Source organism: Salmo salar, chromosome 07 (assembly GCF_965601325.2).
Source record: "Salmo salar chromosome 07, fSalSal1, whole genome shotgun sequence".
NCBI classification, from domain to species: domain Eukaryota; kingdom Metazoa; phylum Chordata; class Actinopteri; order Salmoniformes; family Salmonidae; genus Salmo; species Salmo salar.
In genome coordinates this window covers 57,834,540-57,850,890 of record NC_138297.1, presented here as the reverse complement: position 1 = coordinate 57,850,890, position 16,351 = coordinate 57,834,540, and the positions used below count along the sequence as shown (strand labels likewise).

At 41.9% G+C, this 16,351-nt stretch overlaps 1 protein-coding gene across 3 annotated transcripts in view; it reads left to right on the top strand.

Annotated features, from left to right (window-relative positions):
- Positions 1-10,817, top strand: part of LOC106609629 (tetraspanin-11) — a 28,504-nt gene extending 17,687 nt beyond the window's left edge. For 2 of the 3 annotated variants that reach the window (XM_045722243.2, XM_045722244.2), the window contains exons 7-9: positions 234-320; positions 7,547-7,669; positions 10,148-10,817. In XM_045722243.2, the coding sequence (XP_045578199.1) occupies positions 234-320; positions 7,547-7,624 (165 nt within the window). In that variant the 3' untranslated portion in view covers positions 7,625-7,669; positions 10,148-10,817. The remainder of the gene's footprint in view (positions 1-233; positions 321-7,546; positions 7,670-10,147) is intronic. The other variant, XM_082977789.1, reaches the window with a different exon arrangement.
- Positions 10,818-16,351: the final 5,534 nt, after the last annotated feature.

Below are 16,351 nucleotides of genomic sequence, written 5' to 3'. Positions count from 1 at the left end.
TGTTCACACCCCCTCAAGGATCAATTCCAATTCTCCTTGTTCACACCCCCTCAACGATTTAGAAGCATTGGATTGATCCACATATGATAGACACTGACTACATCAATCAGGTGTGTCTGTGCATGTATGTGTGTGTGTGTTCATCCCTGTGTGCTTGTGCATCATACATGTGCGTACTTGTGTGTGTGTGTGGGAAGTGATTTGACCCCTGACCTGTAACCTTTGCCCCACAGGGTGGCTGCATCACCAAGCTGGAGCAGTTCCTGGCTGACCACCTGCTGATCATTGGAGCTGTAGGGATAGGAGTGGCCTGTCTACAGGTCGATCCCCCAACACTGACCAGTGGCTTTATTAACAGGAAATGATGAGGCCTTATTATATTTCAGTACTGTGGTAGCACCTCACCACAGACACAAGCTTTCACTATCAGACTATCACAAACTATCATTTTGTTTTTGGGGGATTTGGGGTATCACCGATGTCATGGATATCAATATAATATAGTGATAATAGTGGATATAATCTGCTACTATGGATATTGGTAGCCTTACTGTTGAAATGTCTTCAATGCTAGCTAGTATCTAGATGGATAGTTGGGGACAAGCGCAATAGAGATTGTGAACAGAAAGGGAGAGAGAAGGCAAGGTAAACTTTGCTTGTTCCTCTTAGTAGAGTAACGGGTTAAGAGGTGAGACGATTGCTTAAGGAAATATATATATATTTTTATATCAGTCTCAAAATATATCCACATGATAAAAGGCTTTCCAATTTTTTGTACAAATAAACATCAATCTGGCTATAATCTTCCTATTACCTCAAAGATGCATCCAGTAACTCCTTTTACCGGTCAGACAACCTTTCAATGCACTCTATTACCCCCCTATATCCTCTCAGCTGTAATCTGATCCCATTCACATTCTGGGATTTGATTTGCTGCGGCCTCAGATGGACCAAGCTCATAGCCCAATCCACTCACAGCCCCTGTCATCCCGTATACGGCTTCAAAATGGCAGATTTTGTCATTGATAAGCGCCTGAATTGGAATGAAGTGGCTGTACAGTAACATGCTATACCTGACTTCAGAGCTCAGGGTCTCTGCTTCACAGCTCTGTATGGGTTTTGACTGACAGCCGTTAACTTGAGCACTGCTCGCGACAAGAAGATGCCCCCGTCCCTCCCGCTAATTGGGCTACGTTTGCACATTTGTTATTGTCTGAGTGAGGGAAATGCTGTGAATCGAGAGGAGTCGATGTGTTCTGAAAGATGAGACGTTGAGGATTATAATAAATACCGCTTTGATGTCATACAAGCAAACAACACACCTGTGAGTCCAAATGTGCACTTCACATTTCCATATTTGAAACTCATGTCGTTTACAGTATCGTAACGTTTCTGATCGATATAACCCTAACCCTTCTCAGCAGTATCGTAACGTTTCTGATCGATATAACCCTAACCTTTCTCAGCAGTATCGTAACGTTTCTGATCGATATAACCCTAACCCTTCTCAGCAGTATAGTAACGTTTCTGATCGATATAACCCTAACCCTTCTCAGCAGTATAGTAACGTTTCTGATCGATATAACCCTAACCCTTCTCAGCAGTATCGTAACGTTTCTGATCGATATAACCCTAACCCTTCTCAGCAGTATCGTAACGTTTCTGATCGATATAACCCTAACCCTTCTCAGCAGTATAGTAACGTTTCTGATCGATATAACCCTAACCCTTCTCAGCAGTGTTAGTAACGTTTCTGATCGATATAACCCTATCCCTTCTCAGCAGTATCGTAACGTTTCTGATCGATGTAACCCTAACCCTTCTCAGCAGTATAGTAACGTTTCTGATCGATATAACCCTAACCCTTCTCAGCAGTATAGTAACGTTTCTGATCGATATAACCCTAACCCTTCTAAGCAGTATAGTAACGTTTCTGATCGATATAACCCTAACCCTTCTCAGCAGTATCGTAACGTTTCTGATCGATATAACCCTAACCCTTCTCAGCAGTATCGGAAGAAAAAGGTCCCTCCCCTCAGACCAGTGTGTTTTGAAGAGGAAGTGAGGAGATAGGATGTAAAGAATCAAGGAAAGATACGTTGAGATGGGGCCATGGACAGGAAACTGTATACCTTTCTCTCTCAGCATGCTTTGTTATAACTCTTGGATGGGGCAGCTGCTCTCCACCATCGATCTGCTCTCTGCAAATAAACTCCACAGGGACTGGACTGGAATCTCCATCCCCCAGCATGGATCGATCTCCTGAAAATGGTTTACTGTTCAACCAACGTTGTTCATAGATTGGTGTTTTCGTCAAGCTTGGGATGTGATGCTCGGGTTGAAAGGTTTCTTATTGCAGTCCGGTGATGTTTAGTAGCCAAATCTCAGATTTAGTTTGTGCTCTCTAGCCAACTCTCGTCATGCTACATCAGTCAGTTATATACAGCACACAATACGGCATCAACACATCTGGGACCAGGCTAGATGTTTTGCAGTCAGGAGCAGGACATCTCCAATCTAGCTGTGGCACCACTTCACTCTGTTAATAATACCAGACTGTGCCATTTCTTTGCTTATTTACAATATTATTGTCATATTCTCCATAAATTATCTTTGTATGGCGAGAAAACAAGGCTTTGTTAATTAATTTAGATTTTATTTAACATTTTGATACAGCCTAACTGATAAAACTGCACAGTTTTGATTTGTACATTTCAGATAAAGTATAGTCTTGCACTTCACGATATATCGTCATTGTCAAATATTATGATATTAGATTTAATCATATATCGGCCCAACCATAGCTTAGACCAAACCTGAACATACAGTACTGGCTCCATCTTGGCTACTCCTTCCAACCAACCAGAGTTGCCACTCTTCTCAGTGTTCCCATAGCTTTTCTCTTGGAATTCCACAGAGGAGTCATGTGATCTTGTCACTGTGGAGACTGTCGACATGGGAATTCGGGGTTCCTAAGAAAAACAAATGTTTTATTAGCCCAAAGACCCTCCCCCTATTAGACAATATATTCCCAAATAATATGCTGACATTTTTCCACACACATATACAGTGAGGGAAAAAAGTATTTGATCCGCTGCTGATTTTGTACGTTTGCCCACTGACAAAGAAATGATCAGTCTATAATTTTAATGGTAGGTTTATTTGAACAGTGAGAGACAGAATAACAACAAAAAAATCCAGAAAAACGCATGTCAAAAATGTTATGAATTGATTTGCATTTTAATGAGGGAAATAAGTATTTGACCCCTCTGCAAAACATGACTTAGTACTTGGTGGCAAAACCCTTGTTGGCAATCACAGAGGTCAGATGTTTCTTGTCGTTGGCCACCAGGTTTGCACACATCTCAGGAGGGATTTTGTCCCACTCCTCTTTGCAGATCTTCTCCAAGTCATTAAGGTTTCGAGGCTGACGTTTGGCAACTCGAACCTTCAGCTCCCTCCACAGATTTTCTAAGGGATTAAGGTCTGGAGACTGGCTAGGCCACCCCTTAATGTGCTTCTTCTTGAGCCACTTCTTTGTTGCCTTGGCCGTGTGTTTTGGGTCATTGTCATGCTGGAATACCCATCCACGACCAATTTTCAATGCCCTGGCTGAGGGAAGGAGGTTCTCACCCAAGATTTGACGGTACATGGCCCCGTCCATTGTACCTTTGATGCGGTGAAGTTGTCCCCTTAGCAGAAAAACACCCCTAAAGCATAATGTTTCCACCTCCATGTTTGACGGTGGGGATGGTGTTCTTGGGGTCATAGGCAGCATTCCTCCTCCTCCAAACACGGCGAGTTGAGTTGATGCCAAAGAGCTCCATTTTGGTTTCATCTGACCACAACACTTTCACCCAGTTGTCCTCTGAATCATTCAGATGTTCATTGGCAAACTTCAGACGGGCATGTATATGTGCTTTCTTGAGCAGGGGGACCTTGTGGGCGCTGCAGGATTTCAGTCCTTCACGGCGTAGTGTGTTACCAATTGTTTTCTTGGTGACTATGGTCCCAGCTGCCTAGAGATCATTGACAAGATCCTCCCGTGTCATTCTGGGCTGATTCGTCACCGTTCTCATGATCATTGCAACTCCACGAGGTGAGATCTTGCATGGAGCCCCAGCCCGAGGGAGATTGACAGTTCTTCTGTGTTTCTTCCATTTGCAAATAATGGCACCAACTGTTGTCACCTTCTCACCAAGCTGCTTGGCGATGGTCTTGTAGCCCATGCCAGCCTTGTGTAGGTCTACAATCTTGTCCCTGACATCCTTGGAGAGCTCTTTGGTCTTGGCCATGGTGGAGAGTTTGGAATCTGATTGATTGATTGATTGATTGCTTCTGTGGACAGGTGTCTTTTATACAGGTAACAAACTGAGATTAGGAGCACTCCCTTTAACCTCTCTGGGAAATGTGGGACGCACAATTCAACAGCCAGTGAAATAGCAGGGCGCCAAATTCAAAACAACAAAAATCTCATAATTCAAATTTCTCAAACAAACTACTATTTTACACCATTTTAAAGACAAACTTCTCGTTAATCCAACCACATTGTCCGATTTCAAAAAGGCTTTACGGTGAAAGCATAGCATTAGATTATGTTTGGACAGCACCTAGACAAGAAAAACCACACAGCCATTTTCCAAGCAAGGAGAGGCGTCACAAAAACCAGAAATACAGCTGAAATGAATCACTAACCTTTGATGATCTTCATCAGATGGCACTCATAGGACTCCATGTTACACAATACATGTATGTTTTGCTCGATAAAGTTCATATTTATATCCAAAAACCCAATTTTACATTGGCGTGTAATGTTCAGAAATGTTTTGCCTCCCAAAACTTCCGGTGAATGAGCACATCAATTTACAGAAATACTCATCATAAACGTTGATAAAATATTAAACTGTTATTCAAAGAATTATAGATACACTTCTCCTTAATGCAACCGCTGTGTCAGATATCCAAAAAACTTTACAGCGAAAGCACACTTTGCAATAATCTGAGTACAGCGCTCAGAGACGAAACCAAACCCGCCATTTTGTGGAGTCAACAAAACTCAGAAATAACATTATAAATATTCACTTACCTTTGATGATCTTCATCGGAATGCACTCCCAGGAATCCCAGTTCCCCAATAAATGTTCATTTGTTTCGATAAAGTCCATATATATGTCCAAATACCTCCTTTTTGTTCGCACGTTCGGTAGAGTACTCCAAATGCACTGTGCTCGCGCAGTTAAGTTCAGATAAAAAGTCAAAAAAGTTATATTACAGTTCGTAGAAACATGTCAAACGATGTATAGAATCAATTTTTAGGATGTTTTTATCATAAATCTTCCATAATATTCCAACCGGACGATTCCTTTGTCTTCAAAAAAGAAAAGGAACACAGCTAACTCTTACGGGAGCGCGCGCCACTGAGCTCATGTCATTTTCTTAGTCATCTGACTCCAGGACCTCTTATTCTCTCCCCATTCCCAGTAGAAGCATGAAACAATGTTCTAAAGACTGTTGACATCAAGTGGAAGCCTTAGGAAGTGCAAAATGACCCCACAGACACTGTATACTGGATAGGGAATCACTTGAAAAACTACAAACCTCAGATTTCCACACTTCCTGGTTGGATTTTTCCCAGGTTTTTGCCTGCCATATGAGTTCTGTTATACACACAGACATCATTCAAACAGTTTTAGAAACTTCATAGTGTTTTCTATCCAAATCTAATAATAATATGCTTATCCTACCTTCTGGGCCCGAGTAGCAGGCAGTTTAATTTGGGCACGTCATTCATCTGAATTTCCGAATACTGCCCCGTCACTAAAAAGTTAAGAGTGTGCTCCTAATCTCAGCTCGTTACCTGTATAAAAGACACCTGGGAGCCAGAAATCTTTCTGATTGAGAGGGGGTCAAATGCTTATTTCCCTCATTAAAATGCAAATCAATTTATAACATTTTTGGCATGCGTTTTTCTGGATTTTTTTGTTGTTATTCTGTCTCTCACTGTTCAAATAAACCTACCATTAAAATTATAGACTGATCATTTCTTTGTCAGTGGGCAAACGTACAAAATCAGCAGGGGATCAAATACTTTTTTCCCTCACTGTATGAAGCATACATGGGTAAGATAACTACTGTAGCTATGTCCTTAATATGTGTTAGCGGTCCATTGACAAATCACCCATCTTTTCCCAAACTAATTTAGACCAGCTTTTGATCTAAATGGGCTCTTCTCTATTGGGCTTGAAGGTCTGATTGTATGTCAGTAATGTCAGTCTGTCAGTCTGTGTAACGGTTGTCTTCGTCGTCAGACCAAACAGAGAAGTCATCGTCTGAGAAAGTGGACCAATACGCAGCGGAGTTAGTGTTCATCATTGAAGTTTAATTTACTAAAGAACACTACACAAAACAAAACAAAACAAGAAAACCGACAGCCAAACAGTCCTGTCAGGTGCAAAACACTAACCAGAAACAATCCCCCACAAAACCCAAAGGAAAAACAGGCTCCTTATGTGTGACTCCCAATCAGCAACAACGAACTACAGCTGTGCCTAATTGGGAGCCACACACGGCCCAAAACAAAGAAATACACAAACATAGAAAAATGAACATAGAACGCCCTGGCCTAACCAAAATAAAGAACAAAAACCCCTCTCTATGGCCAGGGCGTTACAGTCTGTCAGTGATGTCTCTGTGTGTACTGTCTCTGTGTCAACTGTTCCTCTCTTGTCTTTAATAACTGAAATAGTAATAGTCTCTGTGTCAACTGTTCCTCTCTGTCTTTAATAACTGAAATAGTAATAGTCTCTGTGTCAACTGTTCCTCTCTGTCTTTAATAACTGAAATAGTAATAGTCTCTGTGTCAACTGTTCCTCTCTGTCTTTAATAACTGAAATAGTAATAGTCTCTGTGTCAACTGTTCCTCTCTTGTCTTTAATAACTGAAATAGTAATAGTCTCTGTGTCAACTGTTCCTCTCTGTCTTTAATAACTGAAATAGTAATAGTCTCTGTGTCAACTGTTCCTCTCTGTCTTTAATAACTGAAATAGTAATAGTCTCTGTGTCAACTGTTCCTCTCTGTCTTTAATAACTGAAATAGTAATAGTCTCTGTGTCAACTGTTCCTCTCTGTCTTTAATAACTGAAATAGTAAGTCTCTGTGTCAACTGTTCCTCTCTGTCTTTAATAACTGAAATAGTAATAGTCTCTGTGTCAACTGTTCCTCTCTTGTCTTTAATAACTGAAATAGTAATAGTCTCTGTGTCAACTGTTCCTCTCTGTCTTTAATAACTGAAATAGTAATAGTCTCTGTACCTTTGTCCTTAGTTTGGTTGTAATTACGCTAATCTCTATCCTCTTTCAGTATCCCCCTATACTTTGTCTAATATAGGTCACTAACCTCTCTGTGTGTATGTGTGTGTGTGTCTCTATGTATGCCTGTGTGTATGCATGTGTGTGTTTACGTGTTTGTCTATGTATGTCTGTACGTGTGTGTATTTCTTTGTGTGTGTGTGTGCGTATGTCTGTGTGTATGTGTGTGACCTCTATAGCTGGCCGGGGCCATGTTGACGGCCTGCTTTATCTATCTGCTGTATAAAGAAGAGGAGGAGGACTTCTCTGCCGTGTGATTGGCTAAGCCTCTGTCTGGTCACACTCAGTGGGGACGGGACAAGGTTGGAGGGCATTGTGGGAAATGTGTTCTGTGTGTGTCTATGTGTTCATTTTTGTGATTGTGTCTTTTGTGTTTTTGTGTAGATATGTGTTGTCTGCATGTTTGTGTGTGTGCGCACTCGTGCGTGTGTGTGTCTCTGTGTGTGTGTGCGCGAGTGCGTGCATGCGGGTGTCTCTGTGTGTGTGTCTGTGTGTGTGTGTGTGTGTGTGTGTGTGTGTGTGTGTGTGTGTGTGTGTGTGTGTGTGTGTGTGTGTGTGTGTGTGTGTGTGTGTGTGTGGTGTGTGTGTGTGTGTGAAGAAGACAAAGAGACAGTTGATCAGAGATAATGCATGTTATATTGCCTGGCCTATGCTTTATTCTCGGTACCACCGAGCGACGCCCACCCCAATAGGGACACCAGGCTGACCTCCACATGCATGTTGACCTTTGACCTTTGCATGGCTGAAAGGGCTTGACAACATTATCCACAATCCGAGGAGGTCATGAGCAAAACAAACAGTTCACTGAAGTGCTCCCACAGACTACACTATGAGATTAATGCCCACAGATAAACGCGAATGACAGGTGTGCTTGACCAGATTTGAAAGAAACCCATACAATACATTTATCATCTGAAATTGGGTAATAATATGGAAAGAGGACACCGCTAAATGTATTCTTCATGATTTCTTTCTTCATAGCTTTTTATGATTGCAGCACATTTGATAACTTATTTCTTGTCAGTGTCTTCACCTGCCACATTGAAACTACTTTCTTTATATTCCTTGTCACTCCAAATGCTAAACTAACGAGCAGAAAGGAAGTTTAGCACATTCTGTCCTCCATCCTCTGTCTCTTCCTCCACCCCCTGTCTCCTCGTCCCTCCTCCTCCTCCTTCCTCCATCTCTTCCTCCTCTGGCTCCCTCCATCTCTCTGTGAGTTGTGTGTCATTCTCTACCTCCTCACTCTGTCATCTGAATTCTCAGTGGTGCTGGCAGGGTTAGAGGCATTGTAAAACCGCCCTGAGTGCTGAGCCTCCAAGGACTTCTTTGACGAATCTACTCCCCATGTTGTGACCCGGTCGATAATACCCTCAGAGAGGAGAAGACTTGCAGGGGGGCCGTTGATTGAATCTCAGCCCTCCTCTGTTTGTCGTTTGTCATCCGTCTCACACACACACACACACACACACACACACACACACACACACACACACACACACACACACACACACACACACACACACACACACACACACACACACACACACACACACACACACACACACACACACCACATACCCGTCCAGCGAATATGCCTCATCTAAGTCCTAACCTCTCAGCATTTTCCCTGTCTATTACTGTAACTCTGCTTTTGTCTCACAGATCAATGAGACCTTTCATATCCCCTATCCCTTAATAGTGATGACATGGGATGATCTTGTTAGAAAAAAGGACGGTTTAAGGCTTTTGGCAGAGTGAAAGCACAAGTGTGTGTGTGTGTGTTGCTATGTTGTGCTGTGTGCGTCAAGGCCTGTTGTATCCTTCCATTTCCTCTCTACCTTAATCTCATCTTATTGATGTCGGCTCCTTCATCCAAACCAGCGCCAACTAAAGCTCTCTCAGACCGTCCTGCCGCAGATCAACCAAAGTACCTACACAGTTCTACTGTTGTATCCCAGCATCGCTTCACTTCTTTCTTTTTCCTACACACAAGGTATTCATAGGATTTTAAAGCAGTCCAACTCACAAGTGGAGTTCTGAATGTACTTTATAGAATACTTAAGGAGAAGAAATATCAAGTGTGATGTAACCTATTAAGTAGTCAACAAAAGCAATGTTTAGGGCTTTCTCAAGTTAAGCTGGTCTCAACACTTCCTATTACAATATATTTGTGCTCGGTGTTGAGAATTTGGAGTGCACTAGGCAAAATGTTTTGCATCACAAACCTCCAAAAGGCCACACTCCGTGTGGCCATAGACTCCTTTCTAAGTATTTACTTACGCTACATTAATCATTTATTTCTTATTATTTTAAATGCCTCACAGAAAATGACAAAAACATCATAAAACATATTCTTCACTTTGTAAAACATCAATTTAATTGTATCCAATATTTTACCTCAGTTTAATCATGTGATTTTTTGGTAGATTTTTTGTAGATGAATTATTAATGGATTATAACACTGGTTTTGAGAATGTTGGCAGGGCTTCAGACAGAAATGTCCTTTGAAAAATGGAAGTTTCTAAATGAATGTTTGTTCACAGATTATCTCTCTCCAACAACAGTCATAGTGGGAGCTCTAACATTCACCACTGGCCACCACAGGCCCAATTACACCACTGCTGCAATACTGGCTGCTCGGCACTCCTGTTCCCATAGTAACCACACACTTCCTCACCCTCTCACCCCTAACCCACTCTTCTCATGCTATCCCACTATGTTACCATGACGACTGACCTTTACCCTTGATTGACCTTCACAACAATTGTGTGTTTCAGATCTGTGGGATGGTGTTCACATGCTGCCTACACAGAAGGATTAAGTTGGATCCTTACTGAACCCTACCGTCAAGCCCCCCAACACCATCCTGCCTCATGGCCCAGGGAGCAACGATGCCTGCTGAACACTCAACCTTGACCTCTAACCCCTCCTAACCTCTGAACCTTACGATCCAACCCTGCCTGGACCCTCCTGGATCCTTCTGCACCCCTGCCTTGGCTTGGATGCATGCACAGCCCCCCCCCCCTCTCAAAGACAGGGCCAATGAAGAAGAGATGATTTGGTATTTTGGTATTGTTCTTTTCTGTAGTAAGCCTACTGCTGTTTATGTAAGGTAGTTCTTACTGTATGTTCTCAATACAGTCAAATCCTTACTGTAGATTTCACAACATTCCACACAACTGGAAGGCAAACCGAAGTGGTTGTGACTGAGAATCAAGTGTACTGTACACACTCTCATGGTGTCGCTGCTTACGAAGGGTTATTCAATCATCCCAGGATGTTTTGTCTTCCTCAGTTCCTGTATTGATTTATCAGTTAGTTAGAACATGTTCATGTTTATTACCACTTCCATTAACCTGTGGATAGGTTCTTTTTCACAGGACAAAAAGTACATACTTAAAAGCCATGATCATTGTGAAATAAAACATTGTTTCTTTGTTATATTCACCTATTCTCCTAACCTCGTCCAACCATAGTACAGAGGTAATCAGTCTGGTAATATAAGGCTACTATTCTCCATCAATCTTACAGTATTGATGCTTCACTATGCTTGCTGACTGCATTTGCACTTATGCCAACTAAATTCCCTCAACTCAATACACCATTATGTCCACATTCAAGAGTGCTGTGGCCATAGCAGGATTCATCTGTAGGTTAATGGTATTACCATATGACTGGGGATGTGTCCCACAATGTGCCTCTGTCATCCTTTTATCACACATTCTTTGATAGCAATGTTACACCAATTTAATGGTTCACCACAAAGGGAATCCCATGGTCATCGATGTGTTTTCTTTGTGACGTAGATCAATCATGAGTTGATTGATATCCACAGAATAATCAAGCAGATATGGGGAAAACCTAAACTTGATATGAATGAAAATAGCACTAAACGCTGCTAAGAGTAACGTTGCACCTAACATTTCTGTATGTGTTGCCTCCGTAGTTTGACTAACGAATCTGGTTCTGTGTTGTATGCTTTGCTAAAGGTGTTGATATCGGCAAAGTCGCCTTTCTTGCAGTACCATATAAACCTACCACTCATCTTTCAATCCCAGGACCCATTGACTTGTTTTACGACCACTTTTATTATGCTGGAGAAACATGTTGTCATTTACCACTGATACAGGGTCAGATATTTCTCTGTCACCCTACTGGTTAAGATTAGGATTCAGGGGTTATGGGTAACTTCTAGTTGAACGGGAGAGGTTTGAACTGTCATGAGTCTGTCCTTTCCTCTGGTGTGGGTTAGGATCCCCATCCAGTGGTAGATATTGGTATATACTCCTGTGCAGCGCTCCTGTAGTATTCTGTGTAAGTTAGCAACATTTCGGGAACGTTCAATAAATTCCCTGGTTTTCCAGAAATCCTGTTTGGGGGATTCCGGATTTCCTGCTTATTCCCTCCTGATTCCAGGATCCCTCCAACCGAGATTTCAGGAAAACCAGGGAATTTATTGAACGTTCCCGAAATTTTGCAACCCTATTTCTGTCTGATTGGTTGTGGAGCAGCCAGGCAGCCTTGCATCGACTACTGCTTTTAAAGACTAACTACATTCCTCTGAAGGCAGGAGATATATTTACATTTTATTGTTTACTACGACTTAGAAAATGTCTGAACCATTTCCACGAGAGGACACTTTCAAAGAGAGCGTTCATTGGCTTGACTATTGTCAAGGACACATTCAAATATTATTGGTTGGCCATTACCAAGATAGGACATTGGTCTTTGTTTTTTAGGAGTACTGGTAATTCAGCTGACAAATTCCAGTTGATACAATGACAACAATCCTTTTTCAAAGTTGTATGGATGTTTTGCTGTTATTCCAAGAGATGAAGACACATATACAGATGGTATTTTTTCTATTCCTCCAAGTGAAGCTCTCTCAGACAGAAAGCTGTTCTTGTTGTTCATGTATTTTTCTAATCTAAATGGGTCAAAATATGATATAACATTATAGTATGTATAATATAAAATATATAATAAAACATATGTGATATGATCTGGGCTCTTTCTATACTGTACACTGTAGTAATCAAAGTATGCCTTTGTCTGTTTAACAAAAATGTCATAATAGCTTTTGAATTTATGTTGATGGTAGTCTTTAACCAGATAAACTTTATTTTTCTGTTTCCTAAACCATTCAATGGTTTGGTATTATTATTCTCAGCTGTTCTCTTTGCATCAATGTCTTGAATGTTTTGTTACATTATATGACTATTGCTACTTTAAATGTTGATATTTATACTCTGAGATATGAAGAAGGTTATATGTGCACAGACCATGTTTGAAAGAAGTGCACATGGATGGAAACATTCATCTTCAGCGACATGTAGTCTATCTGTTAAGAGTGTTGCAAGGTAAACAAATCTGTCAATGTGCCCTTGAGCAAGGCACTTAACCCCAATTGTACTTGTAAGTCTCTCTGGATAAAAGCGTCTGCTAAATGACTCAAATGTAAATGTTTGTAAAAGCTGATGTGACAATGGTATTGGGATGCACTGTATGACTTGTTCTATACAATGTGATTACATAAATGGTTTCTAAACTTTACTCAATAAATATAATACTATATTAGTGAATATATTACTATTTATATGATTATTTATTAATGTTGTGGAAGATTGTTTGGGTTGAATCCTCTAGTTGTGGTGGATATAGTGTATGTTATGGTGATATGTTGTCACTAGGTGGAGACAAAGTTGTGCCCCTAACAAGCGTTTGAAGGTAATCATCCCAGGATGTTTTGTCTTCCTCAGTTCCTGTATTGATTTATCAGTTAGTTAGAACATGTTCATGTTTATTACCACTTCCGTTAACCTGTGGATAGGTTCTTTTTCACAGGACAAAAAGTACATACTTAAAAGCCATGATCATTGTGAAATAAAACATTGTTTCTTTGTTATATTCACCTATTCTCCTAACCTCGTCCAACCATAGTGCAGAGGTAATCAGTCTGGTAATATAAGGCTACTATTCTCCATCAATCTTACAGTATTGATGCTTCACTATGCTTGCTGACTGCATTTGCACTTATGCCAACTAAGTTCCCTCAACTCAATACACCATTATGTCCACATACAAGAGTGCTGTGGCCATAGCAGGATTCATCTGTAGGTTAATGGTATTACCATATGACTGGGGATGTGTCCCAATATTCTTTAATAGCTCCCTTGCCTCATTTGGTTTCTTTCACAACCACTGATCTGACATGACATGTTAAGTGAGTGCATTGTGTCGCAGTGATCCAAATATCTCAGTAAGGGAAGGAGATGAGGAGGGGGAGCCAGTTTAGAGTGTTAAGAGACAGTCCAAGACATCAGCCGGTTAGGGAAGGAGATGAGGAGGGGAAGCCCGTTTAGAGTGTTGGGACACAGTCCAAGACATGGGGCCTGGGGAGTCTGTCAGTCTGTCAGTACTTCCATCTCCATCAGCAAGCAGAGGATGGCTCCTATTTCCTCAGCATGTCACACACACCCTGGAGAGAGGGTGTAAATGCATGCAAACACACCTACTGTACACACATAAACACACATAAAGACACACACACACACTGATAGAGCTTACAAACAAACAGACAGACCCACATGAAAAAAACATTCAGTTTACTATACAGTATTTACTATAGAATAATACAGAATACTACAGTTTACTATAGAATAATACATTATTTACTATATAATTTGTAGCATACTGTAGTATACTATAGTAAATACTACAGTATACTTCAGACCTCAAAAACACTACAGTAAATACTGCAGGAATGTCCACAAAAACACTACTGTAAATACTATAGTAAAGTCTGCAGAAACACTGAAGTGAATCCTACAGTAATGTCTGCAAAAACACAACTGTAAATACTATAGTATTTAGCCGTAGTATACTATAGTATATTTTCATGTGGGCACACACATACTGTACATACATATACACAGACACACACACACACACACACACACACAGCGTGCTTTACACACACATTGCTGGGGCCGACACATGGGGGTGAATTGGAAGCAGCTGGAGATACACTCCTCCCATAGTGGACTCTGCACATCATCCACATCATCCACACACACCCTCTCCCATATCTCACCCTCTGACAGCCAGGGGGTGGACGTTTCTTTCTCTCCCATATCTCACCCACTGACAGCCAGGGTATGGACGATGCAGAGGGACATATCCAGCAGTCAGCTACTAACACATGCTGTGGTCTCCACACACTCTCTCCATCTCTACATACCATATTGTACACACACATACACTCACACGCAGACGTATGCACACACACACACACACACACACACACACACACACACACACACACACACACACACACACACACACACACACACACACACACACACACACACACACACACACACACACACACACTTCTGGTTTGGATATCTTTTCACATTGATAATGTGCTGCTTGAATAGGAGTAATTTTTATAAATGACCCATATTGATTCCTATGCCATGTGGAACTCAGTGTATGATGATATCATTGTGGCATGGATATCTGATGTCAGAAAAGGGTTTTGTCCTTAACACATATAATATATCATGGCACTTTACAACACAACCATTGTCCAAGCAGTAGGCCTACACCTGCACTCAATATGTGTGAAAACGCTGGGAGGCTTAACTATGAATAAATACGGTTGATGTACAGTACAAGGAGGTGCCGTAGGCCCTGTGTAAACTGATGCATGTGTGTAAATGCAACTCCTCCTCACCTGCCAGTGGAGTCATGAGACTGAAAGTGGTCTGGGTCTGTACTGGGTTTAGACTGGGCCTGGACTAGATCTGACCTTTCTGTGTGGATTGGGTCCAGATAAGACTTGGAATGGATTTGGACTAGGTCCAGATATGGTCTAGACTTGATCTGGATTGTCTGTCTAAACATGGCCTGGACTAGGTCTGGACAAGAGATCTAGAATGAGATTCTATGGTCTAGACTTGGTCTGGACAGATTTGGACTGTCTTCGTTTGGACTTGGTCTACTTTGTCTAGACTACATCTGGACTGGGTGTAGGCAAGGACTTGGTCTGGACTTAATCTGGACGAGACGCATTCTAGCTGTTACCTGTGGTCCGGACTAGACCTATTCTAGACTGCCTGTTACCTGAGGTCTGGACTAGACCTATTCTAGACTGCCTGGGTCCTGGGGTCTGGACTAGACCTATTCTAGACTGCCTGTTACCTGAGGTGTGGACTAGACCTATTCTAGACTGCCTGTTCCCTGAGGTCTCGACTAGACCTATTCTAGACTGCCTGTTACCTGAGGGTCTGGACTAGACCGATTCTAGACTGCCTGTTACCTGGGGTCTGGACTAGTCTGGACTATACCTATTCTAGACTGCATGTTACCTGGGGTCTGGACTAGTCTGGACTAGACCTATTCTAGACTGCATGTTACCTGGGGTCTGGACAAGTCTGGACTAGACCTATTCTAGACTGCCTGTTACCTGGGGTCTGGACTAGCTCTGGACCTGCATGTTACCTGGGGTCTGGACTAGTCTGGACTAGACCTATTCTAGACTGCCTGTTACCTGGGGTCTGGACTAGCTCTGGACCTGCATGTTACCTGGGGTCTGGACTAAACCTCTTCTAGACTGCCTGTTACCTGAGGTTTGGACTAGTCTGGACTAGACCTATTCTAGACTGCATGTTACCTGGGGTCTGGACTAGTCTGGACTAGACCTATTCTACACTGCCTGTTACCTGGGGTCTGGACTAGTCTGGTCTAGACCTATTCTAGACTGCCTGTTACCTGGAGTCTGGACTAGTCTGGACTAGACCTATTCTAGACTGCCTGTTACCTGGGGTCTGGACTAGTATGGACTAGACCTATTCTAGACTGCCTGTTACCTGAGGTCTGGACAAGTCTGGACTAGACCTATTCTAGACTGCCTGTTACCTGGAGTCTGGACTAGCTCTGGACCTGCATGTTACCTGGGGTCTGGACTAGACCTATTC